The sequence below is a fragment of the Chaetura pelagica genome, unplaced genomic scaffold, assembly GCF_000747805.2.
Source record: "Chaetura pelagica isolate M959 unplaced genomic scaffold, ChaPel_1.0 scaffold141, whole genome shotgun sequence".
In the NCBI taxonomy this organism is placed as follows: domain Eukaryota; kingdom Metazoa; phylum Chordata; class Aves; order Apodiformes; family Apodidae; genus Chaetura; species Chaetura pelagica.
In genome coordinates this window covers 500,843-517,615 of record NW_009952059.1, presented here as the reverse complement: position 1 = coordinate 517,615, position 16,773 = coordinate 500,843, and the positions used below count along the sequence as shown (strand labels likewise).

At 39.7% G+C, this 16,773-nt stretch overlaps 1 protein-coding gene across 1 annotated transcript in view; it reads right to left on the bottom strand.

Moving 5' to 3' along the window:
* Positions 1-16,773, bottom strand: part of RELN (reelin) — a 257,122-nt gene that overhangs the window by 127,024 nt on the left and 113,325 nt on the right. Inside the window, exons 10-11 of the mRNA XM_010004142.1 lie at positions 9,399-9,495; positions 6,441-6,681 (exon numbers count right to left, since the gene is read on the bottom strand). Coding sequence (XP_010002444.1) covers positions 6,441-6,681; positions 9,399-9,495 — 338 coding nt within the window. The remainder of the gene's footprint in view (positions 1-6,440; positions 6,682-9,398; positions 9,496-16,773) is intronic.

Below are 16,773 nucleotides of genomic sequence, written 5' to 3'. Positions count from 1 at the left end.
CCCCACCACACTTCTGAGCCACGGGGAACTGGCATGGAGAAAGGTGCGGCTTCAGCATCGCTGCCTGACAACGACTCTCAGCTGCTTCAACTACTCACAGCACCACAGTCAACAACCTATCAGTTCAAATGACCCCCAGGCATTGTATCTAAGTCTTATTATTCTAATTAGAAGTGTGATTATTAAAAAAAAAAAAAAAAAAGCAAGACAAGTTCCATGCATGGGTTAGATTCAGTCCTACGGATAGACAGAGAGATGCCTCCTCATGGGCACAGCTCAGAGTGCCCCCACCCTCACAAAAGGGAGCCAGTGGACAGGTTTTGTGCATCCTGCTCTTCTTTCTTTGCCTCTCCTCCCTGTTCACACTACTTCTTCCACCCACAGAGAAGCTGGAATGGACCTCAGATGAGGTGCAGCAGGAAGCCTGCTTGCCTCTTCCCAGGAAGATGTGGTGGATAAGGGCTCCTGCAAGGCAAAGCAGCTGGCTAGAAGGCTGGGTTTGGCCCATAGACCAAATACTGCCTTGCTATATCTTACTAAAAAACAAGAGTCTTGTCAGAAGCATCTGTATCTGTAGAATTTTGTCCAATATAAGGTCATAGCTTTTTCAATCTGCCATTTTCATTCTCATTCCTAGAGCATTACCTTTCCTCCTGCAAACAACTACATTTGGTCTAATTAAGACAGTGGGTACCTCAACCCTTTTTAAAAAAGGATTTAAAATTTTAAAAAAGGAAAAAAAATGTTCAGCTCAGCACAATTAAATCCAACAAAGATATATATGGAATATCAGGATGTTTGTTTTGAAAGAAGACTATCCAATGCAATCCCTATTAATTAACAGAGTATTCACAGATTTGGAAATCCACTCTGGAGCTGGGGGTGTGGAATAGCTAATTCAGCCTTTTATTTTTTTGCCAAACTCTTAGGCCTGTGTGCTTGTCTTCCCTGCTGAGAGACACACAACAACACAGGTTCAGGAAGGACTCGCAGACCTAGGATGTGCACAGCCCTCATGTGCTCAGGGTGTGGTGAAAGGTCACGGACTTCTGTGGACACATTTTCAGCGTATTTTTCTGTGTGACTGTTCAGTTCTCCCACACTCTTCTTACACAGCTTTCTCTTCTGCTAAGCTGACATGCATTTCTGGAAAATTAAAATGAGCTGAATGGCGATGACCTGTTACTTAAAGGACTTACTCTGGCAGGATACTGATATTGGAACATTTTCAGGGTTTATTGGTCATGTCCATAGAAGTCAATAACAGGTATTAGGTACCATTCCCGGGTCTTAAACTCAGCTTACTCACTGAGGCTGGCACAGATCTTCCCCACTCACCCCCATCCCACGCCATGCCCGGTTTCATGCTCACAGCCCAGCAGCACTGACAACCTCAGGTGAAACCCCCAAGTCCTGCAGACCTAAGAAATTAGGCTAACTGGATGGACTGCAACCTTCAGCCATCAAATGAAGAGTATTTGCAGACACTGGTTCTGTAACTGGACTCTTCTCCAAGGTGGGTTAAGACATCATGAGCAAATACATTGCCACTATAGTGTCTCTAACAATCTATACAGCTTTTTCCCAGATGTGAAAAAATTCCAGAGACAGGTGGTTTTGTCTCAATGCTATATTCATGTAAACAAAGCACATGAACTATAAGACTGCTGAGGTTGTCTGCATTCTCAGCCTCAGTTTTTGAGCTTGCACATTCAATCTCAGAGCAGGGCAATCAGAGAAAAGTGAAAAGCTTGGCAAATATTGTACCACAAAAATGTATGGTCAAATATACAAGATACATGAAGCATCCACTAAAAATGAGGTCACTTTTCTGTTCTATAGGCGTAGAAATCCAAGAAACATTACTGAAGGAAGAAGACTACATCTTTTCCCCAATTAGCTAAGGAGTATTGCGAACCTTTAACAGCTCTCAGAGCACAGCTGTTGTCATGCCTTGCAGCAATCTCAACCACCAGTGCAACATCTTAACCACGTCTGGTTGCAAGGCTGTGCTCACACTCAGAGCTGTCACTGGAAATACTGAATTATAGTCAGGAATTTATCCTGTTCACGCAGTCCAAAACATATAAATACATTCCAGTGGATCCAATTAATCTCCTAAGGGTTGCTTGGCCTTGCTAACGGTGTCCTGTTTGTCTCTTTGCTGTCTTCTTTGGAACCAAACCATACAAATTCAGTGGCTTAACTCTCAGCTTGCTTCCTGTCTCAGTAGCCAGTTCCAGCCGCGTCTCCAACCAGCCATGTGCGTGCAAACGAGCAGCAACCGCTCCTGCGCGCAGCAAGACACGTGAAGAGATGCCTGGTCCAAGCTCAAGCAGGCTGGGAGAGGAGGAGAAACCACTTCCCAAGCTGGGAACACACAAGTTCCCACGAGGGCTCATTGAGAACACACTGTCCAAATCCTCCAAACTGGAGTGAATGCACCGGTGCATAATCAGCAGTAGTTGCGCTGCTCACTGCAGTGGCTGCATCCATCACAGAACCTCACCCAGGACCCACAGTGGTCTTCATGGTAGCACTTCATTTCAGCTGCCTTTTTAACTTCCTAATCTAGGCAGCTGTTCATCTGAGTAGTTTCACCAGCAAAGCTCCTGGAATTGTAATGTTTGCTATTTTTTAAAAAAATACTTTATTTGCAACTTGATAAGCATCCAATAAGAGGACATACCAGGTACAACAAAAATTTAAAAAGCTTCCTCCTGAGCAACTATTGGGAAAGAAGTTGCTGAAGAACAGTAACATTTATTCTGAACTACTAATAGCATAATCCACTAGGGAAACAAAATGGTACTAAATGAGAATTCCTTTAAAAGTTTTGGGATGGCTGAAGGGATGGCTGGGCTGGACAGTTCTAACATGCTAGGACCATAATGGTAAGCAGACCTCAACAGCAAATGACACAGCAGAGTTTGCATCCATCTGGGCAAACGCTCTCCTCCCAGATGAGTGGTGTCATCCCTGCTGCCAACTGGAAACAGTCCCTGGCCCATCCATGACTGTACATCCCTTGAAGATAATGCCTGGGAGATTGCACAAGGCAAAACCAAGCAAAGGGGTGTTGTAACAACTAAGGTGTGCATGAGGTGCTGGAGGCCCCATCCTTGAAAACATTCAAGGTCAGGCTTGACAAGGCTCTGAACAACCTGATCTAGCTCAAAAGGCCCCTGCACACTGTAGGGGGGGCTGGACTACCTGACCTTTAAAGGTCCCTTCCAACTCCACACATTGTATGATTCTATGGTCACACCCTTGTTTGCTTCATTCACTACCCTGGATGTGTCACAGAGCCTCCAAGGAGAAGGTTCCACCATCTGAGCAATGCCTGCTGGGGCAGTCTAAAAGTTAGCAGAGAAAAAACAAACACTTAGAGGAAGACTGTTTCTACTCCTTTTCTACCAGAAACAAGCATATATTTTTTTCCTCTTCTTTCAGTTCTGTCAGTTCGATGAGCTATCTCAGGCTGATACTACCCTTCCACCTGAGAAATATGTAGTTATCAATCATTCTGGATGGTGAAAGGTGGAGAGTAAAAAGGGATAAACACAGAAAATAACCTCAGTACAGGAAAGAAATTTAGAAATATTTCTTTTGCTTCTTTGTTCCTTATTGGTTTTTCTGAATATTTCATTCCCTTAGTCCAATGAAATCACTTATCTCTGGGGCACAATTTAGGGAAATAATTGATTCACACTTTTGAATGTACTAATCAAAACTTAGTTAGACAACAAATGACATCCAGAAATGTGACTATTCATTGTCATTGTCAAGGAAACTCATACAGAGAAGCATTGAAGGAAGTCAGTGAAGAAGTCTAAACAAACTTCAAGAAAGACCTTTAAGGCAAATTTGTCTAAAATCCTAATTGACAGAGGCCAGAAGGATATGCGTTGAAATTTGTATGGCACAAACAGGTTTGTAAGGCAGGGAAATCAGCTTGAAATGGAGTTGGGCATAATGATAGACTGTGAGTATGGAAATTTCTTTAAAAAGCACATAAATGAGAGTTATAAAAGGTAGCAAAATATAGCAATGACACTTGTTGCTCACATAGTGAAAAATTAAAATTGCTACATAGATTTTCTGAACAGATATGATGATTATTTAGCAAATTTTAGATGTCTGAGAAGCAAAAAGACTTGTAGGAAAAAAGAGAACTAGAATCAGCTTTAATGCAAGCTATCCCTGCAGCATTGTTAAGGTTTCTCCTGCAGGCCAATACCTCTAGCTATGATAGAGAAATCTAACCCTAAAATCTTCCCCCAGTTTCTATGAATTCCTGCAGCCTGAGAGCATTAACAACATTAGGAATCCTGCGAAGATGCACCACCTATTGCTGCTGTCATTCTGCCATTATACTGGCCAAAGTATCTGACTGCTGGCAGATACTGCTTAAAACAGAGATGACTGGTGTGGTTATATTTAAAATCAATGTAATGTCATTAGCACAATGTACAAAGATTCTCACCTTGCTATTTATACAAAATAGTGTGTTTGTGGTGAACTGAGATTAGAGCTATGCTGATATTTTAAAGAAAATATTACAAGGTTTTGTAAAGTTACATATAATGTTCCAAACCAGAAAAGCATGAAAACTGTTAAAAGAAACCCCACAAATATTCTTAGTGTTACTATGCTATGACAGGGTCTATGCTGAATCAGATGTAAATCTTGACCCAATTTATAGTTTTACTTTTGACATAACATGAAATTCACATTGCAAAATCTGTTACAATAATATTTGGCAAAATTATTCCTGAAAATTTGAGAAAAACTGGGACAAAAACCTTAAGAGTGAAATTTGAGCACAGGGGTGCTCAGCTGACAATCTAATGGACTGAAAATATTTGAAATAACTACAGGGTCCCAGGAAGAATAAAAACTATGTCACCCATATCCTTAATCTAGTGTGGCTACACCACAGCCTTACACATTGCCTTAACCTGGTGTAAGTAGCTACACATACCAACTGTCTGCTGGGGACAGACAGATGCACATTTCACTTGTCCCTAAAACAGAAGGTGGCTTCGGAAGAATGGCAGGTTGGTGGATCCCCATTTGCTTCTCATATAAGGTTTGAGCTTGTACGGAATTTCTGTCTAGGAGCACTAAATGCTGATTTTGGGCCCTTTGTCGTTCATGTAACCATAGTTCTGTATCAACATAAACTAGCTGAGTTTCACTAAGCAAAAATAAAAAAATGAAAAAAAAAAAAACCAATTTAAAAAGGGGTTTCCTTGTTAAAGTTTAGATGCTGTTTGTGACTCTTTCAGAAGGAGCAAGGAGACTTAAGTCTTGGCCAGCAGAGAAGCAATTTAATCTTTGCTTTGCTTTCACAACTTCACATGTGTGGGCTGAATTTCGAAATCCAGAGATAATACTGACAGCACAACAAATGTGAACTGATCACAGAAAATTAATTCATTAAGTACACAGGTCACTATTGGATTCTAAAATCTCATCCAAAAATTTCATCATTGTAGTTTAAATGGTCTTTCTGAAGTAAAAAAAAGTCAATATACAGGTGTTATGAGGATACTAGCAGGAGCATTTATTTCTAAAAAGATTAATCTCAGGCCATTCATATCAGGTTCTGTGGGAAAAGGATGAGGCCATAACCAATCTTTTACTGCCCTCAGTATTCGACATCTGTTTCCTGTGCAAATGCCAAAACCATTACCAGCATCATAAATGAACCCCAACATCAAAACTGCCTTTTTTGTGAATGAAATATGGGATTAAAACAGAAAGTCATCTGCTGTTCAAGTTCTGGCTGCTTAGAAACATAGAAAGCAAGAATAAACTGATTTCTAGATCAACCACTCTACATTGGAAGGAACTTCATGCACAAACATCTTGCAGGGCTCCTTAGAGTTTCTCCAAACGTTGCACTATCCTGCAGAATCTCATATATAAAAACAGAATCTTAATGAAAAAGAGAATTTTAAGGAGCAGCTACCACCTGAATGCATGCTGTGCAATGGAGAGGTGATGTGCACTGTTGAAAAAAATGAGAAAAGAGTTTTTTGTGATGGTTTGTGACAAAGCAAGTAGTCGTAGCTGAACAACACCAAGATAAACAAACAGGCAGATTTCAAAGTATCCAAGAGGGAGACTTGAATTTGTGTCAAAATTTTGCACTGTTTTTCTAAAAGGAAGCTGTTTCCCATTTTCTGTTACATGATCTTTGACATAACAGTATAAACTGTCATTTGGTTTTTGTCATGGCAGAGAAGCTGCATTGTTCTAGAAAGTCCCAGAGGGACAGAGAACACGTAAAAACAGAGTAAAAAAGAGCCCAATTCTTGAAGCAGATGGAGTGGCCTAAACACCTTTGTGTGCTCAGTGTTTGATTAGATATTATTGTCCTTTTCTACATACAAGAGTAATAATAACATCAAGCCATAGAAAATCAGACTAACCTTAACTGTGGCCCCAGGAAAGAAAAGCCAGTTGCCAGTATCCACAGGATCAAGGTTATCTTCTAAAACCACTTTTCTGTGAGCAGCATTTATGATCAGGATATTGTCCAGTGCCCAGCAGGCTTCATACACATCACCAGGGGGAACATAATCCTGTTTCCACTGAAAAAAGACGTTCTCCCCTTTAGCATCTTCAGGAAGGTACAAGATGTGGATAATTGTGCTGACATTGGAAGGAGCACTGGAAAACAATTATATGGAATTAGACCAAATTTAAGCCATAGCCAGGAACACTTTTCCCTCATTTAACACATTTACCAGGTGTGACACAGTTATGCTGACATCCCTTGTATGTGGATAAATCTTGTATGGAGATCAGAAAATACCTGCCCCGAGGCAGAGTCCCACTGTGCCAGGCAGCTCACATACAACTCAAACAGGCAGCCTTGCTTCAAAGAAAGTGCAAGATAAGGCAGTAAATAACAGATCAATGCAGATGTTTGGGCAGCAGAAAGAAAGAGCAGGGCAACATTCATACTTGATGCTGATCACAGCTCGTAAGTGACTGGGCATTGCCAGGTATTTTGCAGGCTTGACCAAAAGGAAATGCTAAAAAAGCATTTTACAAAAGTAAGCTTTCACTAAAAGAAACTCCCTGAGTTGTGGGGCCTTAGTCCCTCATAGATTCAGATAGAGGAGAATGGCTGGAGGGAAAAGCTGGGAAATTTCTCTTACAAATGTGTCCTTCCAGTCCCAAACCCCTGCTGTCAGGTTTTTTCTGTGGATGGGGAGGGCCAGGCTGCCTTTCATGCTCTGCTTCAAAAACAATACAGAAGAAGCAACTCACTTGTTCTCTCTCTTGCTGCTGAAAATGCAAAATGTGGGGAGGAGAGGCAGACCTGGAGTATTGGTATTAGGCAATGATCAGGGCCTTGACCTCTTCTCCCCAGAGCTGTCCTCAGAGCTGTGAAAGGACTGAGGTTCACCCCAAGCTCTGGGTGAATGTCGTTGCATTGCTACTGGCAATGAAAGATCTGAGTTCTGGGGGCAAGGGAGGGATGCTGAGAATTACTTTTCTGGGGTCTTTTAGGCAGCCAGCAAGTGGATTACCTACATTCAAACCTCAGGTTGCAAGGAGGTACAAAGCTGGGGTTTGCAAGATGTCAGTTACTCAATGTTTACTCTGCCTGTAGTGATGCTTTGGTGGGTTAACAGTTTGTCAGAGACAAATCAAAGCCTTTAAGGAAAAAAAGGACCAACCACTTGCTTATACAGTAAAAATTAGAGGAACTTCTCTTTGTAAGGTAAAACATTAGCAAGAAGTGTCGAAAAGTGACTGCATTTGGCCCATATTCACACCCAGAACCTGCCCCCACAAATATTCCTGCACTTGCTAAATATTATGTCTGTCACCTGCAACACTGCTCTGAGGTGCTGTCCTCCCTTCTCCCTGAGCTCACACACAGCACTTGCCTTCCCCTCCCTCCTGGGAGTCCAGAGCTGAAATCCCACCAATGCAACACACATGGACACAACAACACACTACCTTCCCTTCACAGCTGCTATCCTGTCCCACCTCTCCCCACTTCTCCCAACACTTCCTGGAGCTGCATGTATTTCAGTGAAAGCCCCCAAAGCACGTTCAAATAAACACTTATTCATACAGACCACAGGAGAAATGAGCATCCTTTCATAATACATCCTCTCCACTTTGCACCACGTTGCTCTCATAACCTGTTTTCTACTGCCAGCTCCAGCATTCCAAGCAAGACAGATCAAATATATACATACTGATTTAAACAAATTTAGGTTTCATGGACTTGTATTTGCAGCTTCACAACTCTTGAGTTTCCTGGCTTGCAGAGCTCTGAGGGTAACTGAACTAATGTTACGGACTAGGTGCATAATTCTGCACCAATGTGAGAAAAATAACAGGTATCAGGTGGTTACTCTGAGGCAACTCCAGGGGCTGCAGTAAAGTTACTCTTGCTTTATATTTTTCTGAGATAAGCATTTGTTTTACTAAAACTGTTCATCATTTGTGCCTTTGTCAAAGAAATCATAATCCCTCTCCTTGTGGGAGTGGGAGGATGAGATACTGAAATCCACAGCTTTGCAGCGAGATTTTTGCTCACTCATAAGAAGTTAAGTAGCCTTTTGCTCTGCAAATTGTCTTGATGGACTGAAAACAAGCTCAAGAAAATCACCTCTGTGGCATAGACACTAAAGTAATGCAGGAAGGTGTGCTGAGATGCTATGAGGATATGACATACAAAAGGCATTTTTTCTTCCCCAGCTGTATAACTATGTATATGTTTGTGCCAATGCACAAAATAACTTTGCTAATATTATTTAAGAAATATTCTGCTCTCTTAGAAAAATCCATCTCCAATAGTGTCTGTCTCCTTAAAGGTGTGCACATTGCAATAAAAGATTTTAAAATCACCATTCATAATCCTTTGCACTTCCATGTAAACCAGATTGTTTAAAAGCAAGACATAATTCACCATAATCTTGTTGCTAGAAGAGTGTTAGGAGCCAGGTGTTCATACCAAGCTATAAACTATTTTTATGGAATGTGTTATCCTAGCAAAGTAGAAACTTTTAACACTAAATTTTGGCTCTTACTGACATTAAAACTGGTGCTAAATGCAAAAGTCATCAAAGTTTTAGTTTTTCAGGCACCTGAACCTGCTGGTTATCAGAGTTGCATTTTAACTCTGAAGTCATTCTCTTCCTTGCCTCCCACATAAGTGATGGATGAAATTGTGATTTACCAAACCCAGTGGCAGTTCTGCAAGTAGCTTTAGGGGCCATAATTTCACCCCTCATGTTTTGAAGTGTACAAACAAGCAAGAACTGAAAAGTTAACAATTTAAACAAGTTTTTAAGGAGCCAAGTTTAAACACCACCTGCTCAGCCGGAAAGCATGAAAATGATTAAAAAGCTGTAACAAACCTAATTTTCTCCAGCTGAGTCCAATCTGCAGAACTGTTCTTACTGTAGGACACGGTGATGCTGGGATCTGAGTAACTAAAGCGACATGAACCCGATCCTGGGAAAAACAATAAAATGAGAAGTGTTACGACACAATGAAGCGATAAATGACCTTCCAATAACCACAGTTGCTGACTGGGCCTTTGTCACATCATCACTTCTCCCCATTTTAAAGTGCTTTGATTGATGATGAAATTTCCTGTGATCTGTTGCTGAAGGTAAACACAAAATAATGCATGCTTTATGAGTAAGAAATAAAGTAGAAATGATAAATCACAGCAGTGCCATGTAATCTCTGCAAATTTCCCAGGGGAAGCCAAGTAAATTACTCGAACACCCCCCACTGCAGGAAAAACCCCACACCATATAATGTTTAAACAAGATCTTCTTTTAGAGAATAATCCACAGAGCAGAATTCACAGGAAAAACAGTAAAAGGCTGTTTTTTCAAGTTACTACGTAGAAAGAAAATAATTCCAGAACTAAAAATGCAGTAAGTGACAGGAAAATGTATACAGAATTACTTGAGCCAAGAGCCAACATGCTTTAGGAATTTAAAAGAATAAAGGCATTACAAGATGAGTTATTTTAAGGATGCCTGAAGAGAATTAAATTAAGAAATCATCCAGTATACACAGTACAGCCTATAATTAATAACAAACATTTGATGCTGATCTGGGAATCTCAGAATGCTTTACAAAAATGAACTAATTAAGCCTTATGGCACCTCTGTAAGGTATGGTTATATATTTATTTTTTATTTATAAAAGAGTGCCTTCTGGATGTTGTCACAAAAGATGATGTTAACAATTAATAAAGGGGACAGTCAAAATAACAAAAACTGGGATTGAAAAATTTAGCCTAGAAAACATGATAAACAACCTGAGTGGTAATTAAATACACTAAAAATACTATTTTTCCTCAGACATCAGACAACTCAGCCACCTCAGAAAATTCAACACCCAGTGAAACAGACACATCCTAACCTGTGCTCCAACTATCAAAATTTCTACTTCATACACATGTTGAAATGTGATATTCAAAGCAGCAGAGATTAGCTACCTTCCATATTTGAGAGAGGGAGTTCTCAATTAAATAGCAGCTCTGATGCCATCAGGATGTGACTGAGTATCACAGCCCTGCTCACAGCAGAGATATGTATTGTGAGTGCTATGAGTAGTATGTTATGTTTATGTGTGCTTCATATGCGTTCCTTCACACTGAAACTTGTGTATATACATTCATACATATCTATAAAAATGTACATATACACCTAGAAAGATACAGACCTAGATAAGGAATCTGCTGGCCATTAAATACAATCATCTTCCAACTCACAGTACTTGTTCTGGTACTGAAATAAATGGCCTGATTAAAAAGGTGTTAACCACTTGGACAAGAGAATTTCAATGGGAACAAGTTATTCAGTGCAGTGCTCACAGCCCCAGCTTCCCCGAGGCACTTCACGTTTGCAGCTCCCAGCTCTTCAGAACGGCTTCTCTACCCTGAGATACACAACATGTGCCACTGAAGGGAAAGAAACACCCCAAAACTCTCTATTTTCGCCTGACACATGCACTAGCCTCCTGGAAATGACCCACAGAGTTGCTTTCTTCTGTCTTTTGCTGATGTTAAATTGTACATAGAGGAGCTGATACTTCCGAGCTGCTCCAGCTGCGTGTGGTACGTTCAGCTGCTCTGATACGTATTCTTGCTGTAACAAGGCACAGAATAATTAATATTGCAAAGGCAGCAGGACTTTGAATTACCAACCATGTACCCAAAATGACTACAAAGCAACTGTCTGGTTACATTTTACTGACGAGGCATTTTATTTCTATCATATTAAAACCCAATGTTGCCAGGAAAAGCCTTTACATTTCATGTCTGCCCATCTGCTGAGATGGTCTGCTTCCCTGAGTGGCATCTGCTGTCAGCATCTACTCCTCTAGCATTAGGAGTTCCAACCTCTAATCACACTCGGTCTTTTTATTTCAGGGGAATCCAGGTCAAAAATCTATGAATTTCAGCCAGTTTGAGCACTTCAGTCGGCCAGAGGCTGTGAGGCAAAACAGCAACATACTGAATTTTCTGTTAGACAGAAATGAAAGGAAATAACCAGTAAAAATGACCAGCCATATAGGCATGGGCTGGTTCTGTTATTGTTGCAATCAACTTTTGATTCAGCGCTCTTAAAGCCAAGTTCAAACATGCTGCTAAAAAGGGGGAAAAGGAGATATTTGCTGCCCACACTGTAAATATGATAGGAAGAGAGTGTTTCCTGTCAGGACAATCAGTATGAAAAATGTTGTTTATTAAATCTGAACACCCTCATACTATGCAGTGAAGATCAAAGATACCAGTTAAAAGAAAGGTGGCCACTGAAAAAGGGCTTTGCAAGGCAGATGTGGTATTTTGCCAAAGGGAGCAATGGAGACAGAATGAAAAGTGCTGGATTTTCTTATTATTTTAAGAAACAGAAGAGGCTGTATTAAGATTAAAAATAGTTTGGGGAAGTCATCAATGTAAGTAGCAGTTACTGTCTGTGAGGACAACTGTCTGTCATAAGATAGCAAGATTATTTAGCATTTAAGTATCAAATTCTGTAACACATGAACCGATAAGAAAAACAAGAGTGAAATGAATCTATTTGAAAAAGTAATCAATAAGGTTCAGGCCTTATTCTTTGCCATTTGAACATTGTTTTGTTGTTGTTGTTTATGTTGTTGCTTTTTTTTTAATATACAAGAAGCACATAGATCTGGTGCTTGCATCTTTTACAAAACCAGTATTTGTCCTATCTTACACTGAGAGTTTCTTACCACATATAACTGCACTCCAGGGCAGGGATCACTGGGGTGGTATTGAAAGCCACTGCCTTTCAGTATAATTTTCAATATTACTTTCCATATTACTATTACTTAACGCTATTATTATTACTCTATATTACTCTTATTCCAGTAAACCTAAACCAGGTTTATTTAAATTATTTGGTAGAAATCTGCAGTTTGGCTGTTTGTCTCTACCGTGACCAACAAAGCTCTGCTTGAATTTTGCAGAGAAACAGACGACAAAAATTTGAGTAGAAACAGCAGAAACTGAGTGCTAATTCAGTGGGGGCAGGGAGGTGTCCTTCCCACTGCTTCCAGGGGTGGGAATAAACAGATTGTCAGCTCCAAGTGGAGCAGCAGGGGCAGGATGTCATGCTGTAAATCTTTGTACCTCCCTGTCCTCCAAAGAAAAAGTTGTACGAGATGACATAAAACCTTTTGAATGAGACTCGAATAAGTTTGTTTTAAATCAAGAATGCCCAGGTTTTGAATTAACCATGAAAACAGGTAATAAAAAATGGCTATGGCACAATAACTATCATGAAGAAGTCTACACTAGTAAGTTACTGCATTAGAGAAAAATGCTGGGTTTTTTCTTAAGCCAAGTAAGTCTCAGCTAACCTGATGTGAGGTTATTGCAGCTAAGTCTGACTAAGAGTTAGAATTATGCTTTCAATATAGCTCTTTGAAGTGTGAGGGGACCAAACCACCCCTCAGCCAAGAGGAGCTGAATTTTTTCTTTACATATGTATAGGAAAGTTTGTTTTGTGGTTTCAAGAGCAAAGTATTTCTCTCATTTGGAATATTTTTCTCCTTTTGAGAGGCTTCTAGCTGAAGTTGGCTGACTTGTAAAACTTTTGGAAAAAAGTTGAAGTAGTGACAACCTTCATGGATTTAATTTTAAATGACACATTTGAGCTTAGACAGTCATTTTGTCTATTGTCAATACCAAAGAGCAGCTCCTGTTATAAAACACAGCTATTTTAATATACTGAATATTCTGAAACACTAATTTATCTGGCTTGCACTTTATGTGCTGGGATTTTGCCCCCAGGCAAATTTCAATAAAATAAAATTTGCTCAAAGTTGAATCCAGACACTGATGCTAATAGGGGATGGTTTTGAGTGTCAGAGCATGAGAATGCTAAACAGCTCCTGACTGCTGCTTTTTAAATTCTAATGAGAAAGTATAGACAAAGGAAACAAAAGTATGTCTCTCATTGTTTTGCTGCTTGTAGGATTTGCTGGCATTTGCTAGGATTGCTAACCCATAACCAGCACCTGATTAGCACTGACCACCTGCAACACATCCAACTGAGATGGTCATGACTTTTTTGCCTTTTTGGTTGCTTGTTGTTTTTTTTTTGTAAGTCTTGTTATGCTGATTTTGGTTTCCTTCAGTGCCATCCGAAGTACTAGTGAATATTTCACACATCTTATTTTTTAAAGTATCATGTAGACCTAAGAGCGTAGTATTTCAGGAGGCGTGTTATGAAGGCACTTCATATCAGAGATCTGAACCCAGGTATTCTGTTACTTGTACCCAGGCTGACAATGGCAGGCAAAATTAATTCTGACTATGGCTTTGCCTCCAACTGTGTCAGATTTACAGAAATCCAAGTCATATGGCTTTTGGTCTCTAAGATTTCTTAACAGCACTGATTAGAAGCTCGTGTGTTGCTGAGATAAAACCGGGTGCCATCTGCAAGGAAACCAATATTTTGCTTCTTATAGACTATGACGTCCTCTGCCTCTTGACAACCTCTTGATAGTTCCTGCAAGTGCTTCTGAGGATAAGCAGATGAGGTATCTAATGCTGGCTTTAGGGAGAATGAATCTGATGTGGAACTGTGTAAGAAAAAGTCACAGAAAATAATGCAGCAGGGTTTCAATGGTTTTCCTGACTGCAGCCTGAAAAACAAAAGGGAGCTGAAAAGAATTGTATTTATCTGATTCTGGAAGATTGCTTTTATTCATTTTGCTAATGTGATGAATAATGATTAGTGTTTGCTAAGGATTATGATTTGCTGATATCAATTAAATAAGTCCAAACTGGATAGTATAAATTACTAGTGGTCAAATTTGGCTGGCTTGCTAATAGTTTTTTCCAAATTAATGAACCACACAGTCTGGTATAATCAATGCTCTACAGATGCTGGTTTTTTTCTTTTTTAAGGTGTATGTTTATGGTGGCTTCTCATCAAGAGCCAGGTGATTTTAATTACGTTCAAAGATAGATGAATTTGTGCTTGCTTGATATACCAGAAGCACTGGCAAAAAAATGTAGAACTTGTTCATCCCATTCTGCCTCTAAAATTTCCTCAAGACAGGTTCACAAGAGCATCTCAATTTTTCCTTGAAGCCACAAATTTAAATCTAGTTACGATCAGGATTTTTAATTATTCTATTTTTTTTAGATCTTCAGGCTATTTTTAAAAAAGCCTGTCTGTTTATAGAACAAGTTCAGAGTACAAATAAATATTTTAAGTGTAAAAAATCTTCAAATTAAAAACTGTAAGAACTGTATGCCATTTTGCAATTTAATCCATCTTATTAATGGAAATAATAAAGTAATTTTGCTGCTCGCAATTTTTGTTCTCCCTTCAGAGAAGAGGGTTTTGACTATCCATGCCCCTGTGTGTCCTGATAAACAATCTGTAATAAATACCTGACACTAGAAAACAAAAATGTCAGTGCTGTTTGCCTTTGGCAAAAGTCAGAACTACCCTAGCTTTAGTGAGAATTACTAATTTTGAAATGCAAAGTCTCAACTGTTTGATTCCAGCAGGTTTCAGAGAGCAGCTAGCTTTTGTTCCACTGGCACCTTTAGGCTGTTGTTCCATTTTGGAAGCACTGGGTAGTTACATCTAAATACAGGTAAAAGGTTGACAAGCATGCTAAGGGCCTCCATCACAAAACTGTAAGAGATGAGAAGAACAACTAGGAAATACACTTGATAAAAAATAATCAGCAGAACTTCAGAAAAAAGTCCTAAAAATTAATTGGAGATGAAACTCCAAGTAGATGGGACCCTGAGCAAGCTCCCCTTGCCCAGAGAGTGGCCCTGGTTGGAGTGTGGGGGGAGCAGCAGAGGAGGTGACCTCCTGTGATCCCTCCCCATCCACCTCTTTCCAGGATTCCCAATAGCAGGGAACATAATTTTTATGAATTAATGCAGCTAATTTCCTTTACACGAGAAGTAAAATCTGAGGAAATACTTATGTGGCTCAACTTCCTCCTAGTCTATTTATATTCAGAGACATGATGGGCTTCCTGTGCTCACACAAATTTGTTCTCTTCTAATGAACAAGATCAGATCACAGTTCGTATTGCTTTGTGCACTGAGAAAATTAGGGAGAGAAGCACAGGCAGAAAACTGTAGATCCCTTATGCCAACTTCTAATTTATTCTGATGTAAAGATGCTCAGCTATTTACAGCATCTCTTTCTGAGATACAGCCAGCAGGTATGTGCTTGGGTAATGTGTCAGTTGCCAAATAAACACTAAAATGATGCTTCGAGATTTAACCACGTTCTTAAGTGGGCACTGGAACAGGCTGTCCAGGGAAGTTGTGGAGTCACCATCCCTGGAAGCGTTTAAAAGAAATATAGATGTAGTGCTTAGAGACATGATTTAAGCACTGAACAGAGAGATTAGGTTATGGTTGGATTGGATGGTCTTCAAGGTCCCTTCCAATCAGGATGATTCTGTGATTCTGTAAGTGTACTAACATAGTAGAGAGCACCTTGCTGAAGGCAAGGTGAGTGAACTTGTTAAGATCTGGATATCGTGGACATGCCCAGAAACAACCCCCCAGAAATAGCCTTACAGTGGTTCTTGAATGTCTAACCAAGGAGGAAGCCCCGTGCCCAGGAGACATTTTTTACAAGTATACCTGTATCACATGCTTCAATGTTATTGCTATTAAATGCTTAATGTCAGATGATGCAGAGATCCTCTAAATCAGAGAGCAGATAGGTCAATGGATCGGGGTAAAATTTAAATTATAGCATCTTTCACTTGAAGTAGCTCAGTTGTATACTAATACGTATCAGTAAGTAGAGACATTTTGTTTAATTTTTTTTAGCATCCTGGATCAGCTGCAAGGGTCAAAAATCAAGCAAATGAGCATCTTAAGGTGGTGATAAGGGTAGAAATATACTGCGGGAAGGTAAATTATGGTTTATTTAGGTCTTTACAGCCAGCAACTGCCAGAAGGGCAGTAGAAATCACATTTTGGTCCCAAGAACTGCAGTGTGAATGGAGGTATCTTGAATATAAAGTTTTTAAAAGCCCTTTCCTTGCCTGCTTTGGCAAAATTCCCTGGCACCAAGAAAATTTGGGAAATATTTTTTCCCAACCCAAGTCCCAAGCTCTTTTCTGAAACCCTGTAAAAGTGATTGCTTGCCTTTAGCTTTATATGTGGGTAGATAATAACTGGTTTGGCAAAAGCTTTTTTTTTTTTTTTTTTTTTTTTTTGTGGGTTTTTTTTTTTTTTTCTTCTTT